A 9,432-nucleotide genomic window follows, 5' to 3' on the forward strand; every position below is an offset into this window, starting at 1 on the left:
TGTGTATGTGTGTGTGTGTGTGTGTGTGTGTGTGTGTGTGGTAGTCTGTGTGGACATTCAAATTTTATTATTCATTAAACTCTTCCAAAAGCAAATCCTTCACTGGTGACATCTTGGTGTTGAATCTAAACTTGATTTACCTTTAATCTACATTCCTGTCTAAAACGTTTGCTAAGTATTCAATTGCCATTACCTTAACAAAAAAATCGGAAGGATTGCTTTGTTTGCTTCGATCCATATAGATAATGAGCACAGGTGAACTAACTAGTTGTATGTGCCATACTCCAGAAATTGTGAATCAGGTTTTCTAACAATTAGAGCATTTTTCATCATCATTACATGGTTATATGAAAATGATCATAGCTTTTACTTGGATTTCTAAGAGTCTACATAGATATGGATAGAGTAGATATGAACTGTTAATATATAATTTTTAACGTTAGAGTGCGAGTTTGAAACAAAATTTACGAACCGGGATTCGAACCCGGGACGTTCTGCGATCTATGCAGACGCCTTAACCAACTTGGGCATTGGGGCTACGTTGGGAATTCAAATCTGGTTATAAGCAACTGAATTTTCAAACGCTTACACATGCGTGGAACAACGCTAGTGTAAATTTATGTAACATAGTTTTTACTATTGCGGTCTGCTTGGGTATAATTACCGTATAGGATGTCATTACTCTAGGCCTATTATTTTGTTTATAATATTCTCTGACCATATAGGGGTTGTGACCACAAAGCCAGTCAGTTTCAATGTTAGTGACTGACATTCATGTAACTAAAGTATGCATTTCTGCATGTATGTTTATGTATGTGTTTGGTATGTGTCTGTATACTGTAGTGCGTATGAGTGTTAGTATTTCTTTAGAAAGACGGGCATGTCCTCCGTATTGTTGATCTCTCGGTGATATTTCTTAAATGATATCGCTATTGCAACCAGTGCTATCACAGAAAAGAGACTAAGAGAGATGATAACTAGGATCATCAAGTTGTTGTCAGTCTCAGGAGTCCTTAAATTCTCTCTAGAATAGTAAACATCGGCTGTTGCTACATCTAAAAAACAAAAATATATTTAATACTGTAATCAGTGGCGTATCTGGGGGTGTGCGGGGGGGGGAGAGAAGGCACGCTCCTCCAAAAATTACTCGTGCCCCCCCCCCCCGACACGTCGCCCCAAAAAATCACTTGCAAGTAATTAAAATTTCCTAAAGTCAACTTATTTTCCCCTCAACTGATCATCGAGCCCCCACTTCACCTTCGCGCCCTCCCATCAGCACCCCCATTTCAAGACCTCTAGATAGGCCACTGACAGTAATTACAGTTACAGTATCTACCTTGATATGAAGTTAAGGCCTATCTTACTATGTTTTAACATGACTTTATTTTTCATTTTTATAAATGATTCCACATTATTTATTTGCGGGAAGACCAGGGAACAGTGGAATTAAGTTTAATAACTGTTACCTGGGAAGACCACCAACTATGGTAAAAATATAACGAGATAAATGCAAAACAGTATTAAAGTATAAGATATAACAATACAATAGGATAAATGTTGATATGTAGCCTAGTAATGATGGTTGAATAGATTCGTAATTTATGAATTATGATGAAAATATTACATGACAACAATATATTGTAATTGTACTTCATCTTAATAAATAACCGATGGGTCTAATAAGAGAAAAACGAAAATTCCAATACGCCTATATATAAGAGTAATAACAATTTTGAACAATATAAAAATTCAAGCATTAAAAAAAACAAAAGACTAAAAAAGAAGACACGGTCTAACTTTGGTTGTTACATAAATAGACAAAAGTAACTGGCAGAGCATAACTATAATAAATGTATAAATGGATATTATTATTAGATTGAAGCATTCCTTATTATTATACGTCCATAATAAAGAACAATTTAGATTTTTATATATTTACATAAATATATTAATGATATTATTTGCAAACTCGCGTCTAAGAATACATAGGATTAAGTTAGTTAAGCGATGCCTTACCGTTAACTTCTCTCCTTTTCCTGCCTACAAGGGACCCTATAAAATAATTATTTTGGTTAGTCAATCAACGTTGTATTAAACGATTATAAGACATTTAAGGCAAGATCAGATGTAAATTTGTTAAAACTTTTTAAGCGAATGAGAATGTCCGAATACAGGTATAGCAGAACTAAAAGAAAAATACAGCTGATTATGCAGCATATGAAGAAAGACTTGATATTTTTCCAAATTAAAAACCGATTTGTAGACGCTATTAGCATCCATTACTATACATTACTATTCATTACTTTGACAGCTTGCACGAAAAGTCACTGGACTTTACTTTGACACGAAGAAACGAAATTAACAGGCCTATTTACACGTAAGAATTTTCTGTATTTACTGTAATTCTATCTTTTTTAAGGAATACATTCAATTTTTAACTTTATAAAGTTTATTAATCTTAATTGAATGTATGATTTAGTATATTACATACCCAAGTATTGACATGTATGTATTATATTTTCTTATCTGAGATTAATCAGTGGCCCTTTCGGGTTTTTTTAATGTATGATTTACGTAGTTGTATTTTATTATTTACAACAACTCACTTTGATTTTGTTAATGACTATATTTAATTCTATCTTTTTTTAAGGAAATTTTATATGTACTTTTCAATGTGAATTTATAAAGATTATTAGGTTTAATGTGTGTGTGACTTACGTAATTTTAATTTGCTTTTCTAAACTTTACGCCTGCAAATTCATTTTGATTTTACTGACTTTTAAATAGGCCTATATCTAATTTTTAGTAACCCTTTGGCGGCATTTGTTTTTGCTCTTAATTTTCTCATGAAATTCTGAGACTGAAGTAATGAAGAAATTGATTCATTCCTTGATTTCTTACCTACAAAATTAGAACACGTATTGCCACCAAAGGGCTGAAGACAATCACACTGAAAGTAGGTGGTGGTAGATGAACACATTCCTCCATTCAGGCACGGAGAACTGTTACACGGATCCGAATCTAAGATACAGAAAAAATAGGCTCCCAGCGTGAGCGTGTGTCTATGCCCTATACTGCTTTATTGTATTATGTTTACTAATAAACTATCCACATGGGATACGGATATCAACAAATGTGTGGTGTATTTTTTTGTTGGACTTTTGTACAGTAATAAGGTACTTAAGATGACACATGACCCATCATGCTCCTCCAATGGATTTCTCCTTTCCGCCATTTTTACTTGCCAGATCATAACTTAGTGTCTTTTCCCCCGAGCGGGCATAGATACAAACAGTTATTGTGACTTGACGTCATTGATGATTCGATTAACGTCATTGATGATTCGATTAGTTACACATGCATAGTTGGAAGGCACTAGTCCTAAAATATATACCACAATGAAATGAATTCAAATCAATCTAATCTTCATATATGATGATTGTTTTATTGGGTTAATGATAAAAAAATAAAAAATATACATATATATAATATATAACTATATAAGTTTTACTTTACACAAAGCGTGTCATGATTCTCCATTTTATAATTCATATCATTATTTTTTTTCTTCACAATCGCATGTCAAACCTATCTATGAACCTCAAGATCCCCCTGATTATTTGAAACGTTGAAGTCTTCTGTGCAATCATTTAATGTATTTTTAAATAATTTCTGAATTACAATGTATGCAATATCTTTGTCATTTAATTTTTTAATTATGGAGTAATTTTGTTTTGAAATTTTTAAATTGCATTCATCCTGTTTAACTTTTTTGTGCAATATTTTGATGTTCTGGTTTATTTTAATTCGATTTTTGTAAAATTTTTTGTTATTACTCTTCTGAGTGTCTTTTTTTTTTCTTTTTTTTTTTCCTTTTCTTTTATTAGCCTTTGTAAATAAACATTTAAATTAACAAATAATTAATAAATTTTAATGTACATTATACAATTCTATCTCTTTGTAAATAAATTAAAAATTAATGATAATTAATAATTTAAGCTATATTTTGTAGTGTATGTTTAAGTTTGTATATTTACTATTTTACTATTTTAATGTTCTGTATTTTCGCCTGTTCCCTTGTATATTTTGTGTGGTTCTGTAATCTGTTTAAGGGGGGATGTAGATAGATGTGCTTGACACCTGTTCATCCCCTCCTTTTCGCTGCATTTTGTCTTGTTTTTGAATTGTTCTTGTATTTTTGCAGTGATGAAGTGTAATAAATAAATCAAGATTATTCTATATTAACGAGAATAATATAGAGTATTCGCTCGGTCCTGTAGGAAAACAGTCTTTAAACGGAATAGTCCTTCAATACAATAAGAAATAAATGAAGAATACATAAATAAATATTACTGAATAATTGGTGGCTGGGGGAATATTATTTTAAAAGATTTAAAGCACAGTCCCAGAACATAAACGGTTTTATAATTAGCTAAATACAATACTATTCCATTAAATTATGATTATGTATGAAGATACATTGCAATTAAGATAAAGTGCACACGCATATTAATCGGAAAGTGCACAAAGCCTGGTTTCCATAAAATCGCTACATTATCGCTACAATGTTTCCAGTGCAGTCGTTGTACTTTACTGCGTAGCAGTCCCCTACCCAATCAGGAAGGCTCCCGGGCCCAATTCAACCGACCATTCAGTACTGTATCACCGAAAGCTGTCGGCAATAGTATGTAGCGAGTGTATGGAAACCAAGCTTTACATGAACGATGACGATGATGATGATGATCATCATCATCATGGTTATCGCGAGAATGATGATAGTCCAAATAACAATAATTATTATTATGTTATGATATTATATATATAATAATAACAACAACAACAGCAGCAGCAGCAACAACATCAATAATAATTTCATTTTGCGACGGACTTACATGGAGTTTCACATTGTTGACCAATGAAGCCAACAGGACATTTGCAGAAATAATGCATGTTTGCAGGAAGATCTGTTTGGAATAGATTGTGACATACGCCACCATTCTGACACATACGTACTTCGCTGCAGACGTCCTCCGTCGGGTTATTGACTATAAGTAAAATAGAAAACAAAACACAGTATTGTTAATTTCATTTAAAGACACCATTAGCAACCTCTGCGTTTTCTAGTTCAAGTGCGGTAACAGTACACTGTCGAATTGAAAATAATTACATTATAGTATCATAATGTAATACTAGGCCTATATATTTTTTGGCTAGACAGTGTACTATTAAGTGCAATAATAGTACAACGTCGAATTGAAAATATGTATTATATTATGGTTCCATAGAGGGACTAATTGATTCCCAATTTAATTATTTATTATTGACACATCCACAAATTATATTAACATCATAATTTTTAACTAGGGGATCTCATTTATATGATACTAGAAACAAAAGATAGAAGTCTCCACAGATAAAAACTGTATCACCGAGTTTCATGATGGGTATACTGTACTAACGTAAGTGTGTTTATCATTTCATGGGGCGCCGTGTACGTTCGGATCTCAACAAACGTAAATTGTTGGAAAGAGAAAGGCAATATACACGTATTATGTATTATATACACGTTGGCATCTGCGTAAAAAATATGACGTATACCCGTTTCAATTTTCTAAGCGAGAGTTCTATCATGTGTTTCTAGTATCTTTGATAAAACCATGTAAAATTATGTAATATACACACGTGTTGATGAAGCACAGTTGATCCCAGTGTAGCCTTGCGGACAGATACAGGCATACTGCTTCTGATAGAACTCCGAGTTACCCATACTGCTTAGATAGCTGTTCCGGCAAGTTGCTCCATTTTCACACGGGTTGCTAGAACAAGCGTCATTTGTTATCGGATTGGTGGCTAGATGGATATAGAAAAAGGGAAAATATTCAATGAAAATATTTAGCGGTTTGACTGGCCATTACCTCATTATAGGCCTAGAGTATTTTATACGCCCCACTCATCAAAAAGTAGACCAAATTTTACTTAATACATAATCACTCGAATTAAAATTAATAAATTAAAAATAATAATAATAATAACTTAAATTAATGATGACCAACTAAAAAAAATCTGACCTTTTTTTGGGCCAAATAAACGCATAGTTAAATAGACCAGAGATGTTAATGTCCATGAAAATCTCGGCCCAAAAATAAATATGTGTTAATTTGAATGAGAGTAAGTAATGCTATTGCTTTAAACGTAATTTCATTTTGGCCTACTTGTTTTCAAAAGAATAGATTAAAAAGTAGAAAGAGGATAAACCGGAAAAATTAGGAGAAAGAAAACCTGTACATAATCCCAAACTATATTACAGAAATAATGGTGTAATTATTATTATTTTTTTAATTTTTTTTTTTGTGCACATGATTACAAAAAATGAATTCTCGGAATATTATCTATTTGTTTCAAGAGCTCTGCCCACACTATCAAACTTTATTTGACAAAAAAAAATGTGACATGACAACATATGTGTGTCGAATGCTTGCGGTGCACCGCGTAGATAGTTTTGAAAAGAACTGTTGTTCGTTGAGAAGGTCTCGGAATTTCCATTGAGTTGCTTCAATCGTCTTCGGGAGAATATCTGCAGGGAATCGTAGATGGTGTATCGCAAGCATTAAACATATTATTATTACTTCGCCATGCAAATCTTTAAACGATATGACTATATATGGTCATCGTGATGACGTCATATCATGACCATAATATGTAGGTACATCATGACTATACAGTTTGAGGGTTTGGACATAGCTCTAGACTTACCAGTCAAACTACCACAGTTGATTCCTGAGTAATCTGGCGCACATAGGCAAGTATAGTACCCGTCGGAGAGCGACATGCATGAACCTCCGTTCATACACGGAGAACTGGTGCAACTATCAATGTTTATAACTGAATCTAAACGTTACATCATTTATATAAAAAAGAAAAATAAATCAAATGTAGTTTAGTTTATTATTAAAACCAACACATACAAGAAAAAAAGCAAATTAGTACACAATCATAAATCTGATAAATATACCTTACTGTATTAATCTATATTACCACGAATAGAGGATTTTTTGCCTCTACATAACATCTCCAAAAAGGAACTGTGAAAAAAAGCCTGGACATTTTTAGCGAGATGCACTATTAATAATTTCTATTAAATTATTTATCAAAAAAAAAATCACATATTTTTTAAATCCTGATAAATATTTAAAATAATACAGCATATAAAAATAATAAAGATTTGTAACTTTACTTTTGTCACAATCCTTTCCCGTGAACCCAAAAGTGCAGTTGCAGGAATATTGGCCGCTTCCACACACACCGTTATTGGTACATACTCCACCATTCATACAAGGATTCATATCACACGGGAAATCAACTCCTATATTGAAAGAATCAAATTTAAAATTATCTTTACTTGAAACAAATAGAAAGGAATAAATAAAAAAAAAATTATATATTTATTCAAATTTGTTTAACATATACAGAAACAAATATCAACAATACAGTGCCTAATCAATATTAAGTTGGTAGGAACCATCGGGTACTAAACACATATACAAACGGCCGGTCCCCTACATTGCACACACAAATAAAACTAATAATTCAATAATAGGCCTATATAATTAAAAAAAAAAACTATTGTTTTAGGATTGACTCCACCTCTGTTTTAGTTGGCTGGCACTTTTCACGGCGACAAGAAACAAACATACTGTACTTTTAATTATCAAATTACCAACGACGCTATTCAAAAACATACATTACGACTTTTAAATAAGGACATTAAAATTAAAACTGTACACATCGACAAAAAATATTAAAAATATAATAACTGCAGCCTGTTATTTAACATATTTAAAAACCAAGATAAGTCAGAGACAGCGAGAGAAATAATATTCCAATTATTATAATACTTTGTGTATCTGTAAAGTTTGGTTTCCATAAAGTCGTTACACTGTCGCTACAGCTACCTAGCTGTCTCGACGCAATCGGGAAGGCACCCCGATTCGTCTACTACAAAATCGGCAAAGTCGAGCCAGCTTCAACCTTCCCAACAACTGTTGGCGACTGTCATCGATATGGTGTAGCGATTGTATGGCAACCGAGCTTTAGTGTCAATATGTGAATTAGCTATGAGTTTGATACGAGTTTGATATGAGTATCGAACAAATTTATTTGTACTTACTGTGCTTTCATTTTCGAGTTGAATACACTTTTCAGTAGAGCAAAAGTACACACAAAAAAGACAATAAACCAAAAATAATACCTAACAAATATTTATATTAACAATTCAGTGGGAAATAATAGGTCTGTAGGAGATCCAATAGTATTGAAGATACAAATTATCTTTTCATTATATGGATTAAACCAGGCCTTGGCAGTAAACCGTCGAAAATAATTCCTATTGAAAAAAAATTAATTAAACACTTATTTCTAAACCCATGTGGATTTCTCTCTTAATCCCTTTCTAAAAATAGAAATAATTCTGTTAATTTTTGTGTTGCTAATATTTCTTCTGCTTCAGATTCCCAACAGGCCTATTAAGACTTGTTTTGTTTTAATCTACCTATTTTAGGACTTTTAGCAAGTTCAACGGCATTTCTCTAGCACGAACCTTCCTTTGAAGTCAAAACGTTGTTTAAAAATAGGGATATCTTTATTGAATTATTTCTAAAATTGCAGTCCAATGCCCTAGTGGTTGCCTTCTTTACAGAAACGGTTAAGTAAGAAACTATCGTATACCAGTATATTTATTTCGTTGAGAAACCATATCGCCACTGACTATTTTAGTTACAAGAAAAGTTGGGAGGAAAGCGCATGTATTTCGAATGACGTAAACATAAAATGATTTAGTTTATTGCAACCGTGTTACACCGAAATCTATAAAATCGTATTATAATTTACAGATGGTATATCGCATCAAACTTTTCTAACACGAAGTAGTTTGGTAATTGTGAGTAATGTTATGTGTTATGTAATGGACGATAACAATAATGGTGATGATGATGGTGGTGGTGGTGATGATGATGGTAATACCATGACGATTTTTATATATGTTGATAATTTTAATAATTTATTCATTTATATTCCGCAAATTCCATTAACTATGTTCATATGAGCAACAATAAATAAATACAATGATGATTGCGTACGTGTTTCGCAATAGTCACCCTGGTAACAATTCGGGCAGTCACAGATGTAATTCGTACAGCCGTTGGACACACATGTTCCTCCGTTCTCACAGACGTTAGCGAGGCAAGGATCAAACACTGAAACAAATATTGTGAAAACAATATGCATTGTCATAGTTGAAAATGAAATTCCCCACACTATTTATCATTTATTCTGTCAATCAATCGATCGATCAATTGGCGGATCAATTGACTAATCTAATCCATCAATCGATCTATCAAACATTCAATCGACCGACAATCAACCAGTCACCAATTG

General features: G+C 32.5%; 1 protein-coding gene across 1 annotated transcript in view; it reads right to left on the minus strand.

Moving 5' to 3' along the window:
* Window positions 1-6: 6 nt before the first annotated feature.
* LOC117115612 (neurogenic locus notch homolog protein 1-like) overlaps window positions 7-9,432 on the minus strand; it is a 37,539-nt gene continuing 28,113 nt past the window's right edge. The window contains exons 25-32 of the mRNA XM_033259478.1: window positions 9,135-9,251; window positions 7,235-7,363; window positions 6,754-6,888; window positions 5,683-5,850; window positions 4,893-5,045; window positions 2,902-3,021; window positions 2,017-2,052; window positions 7-1,055 (exon numbers count right to left, since the gene is read on the minus strand). Coding sequence (XP_033115369.1) covers window positions 856-1,055; window positions 2,017-2,052; window positions 2,902-3,021; window positions 4,893-5,045; window positions 5,683-5,850; window positions 6,754-6,888; window positions 7,235-7,363; window positions 9,135-9,251 — 1,058 coding nt within the window. The 3' untranslated portion in view covers window positions 7-855. The remainder of the gene's footprint in view (window positions 1,056-2,016; window positions 2,053-2,901; window positions 3,022-4,892; window positions 5,046-5,682; window positions 5,851-6,753; window positions 6,889-7,234; window positions 7,364-9,134; window positions 9,252-9,432) is intronic.

Source organism: Anneissia japonica, unplaced genomic scaffold, assembly GCF_011630105.1.
Source record: "Anneissia japonica isolate Jap-2015-1 unplaced genomic scaffold, ASM1163010v1 scaffold16662_len1167910_cov178, whole genome shotgun sequence".
Classification (NCBI taxonomy): Eukaryota; Metazoa; Echinodermata; class Crinoidea; order Comatulida; family Comatulidae; genus Anneissia; species Anneissia japonica.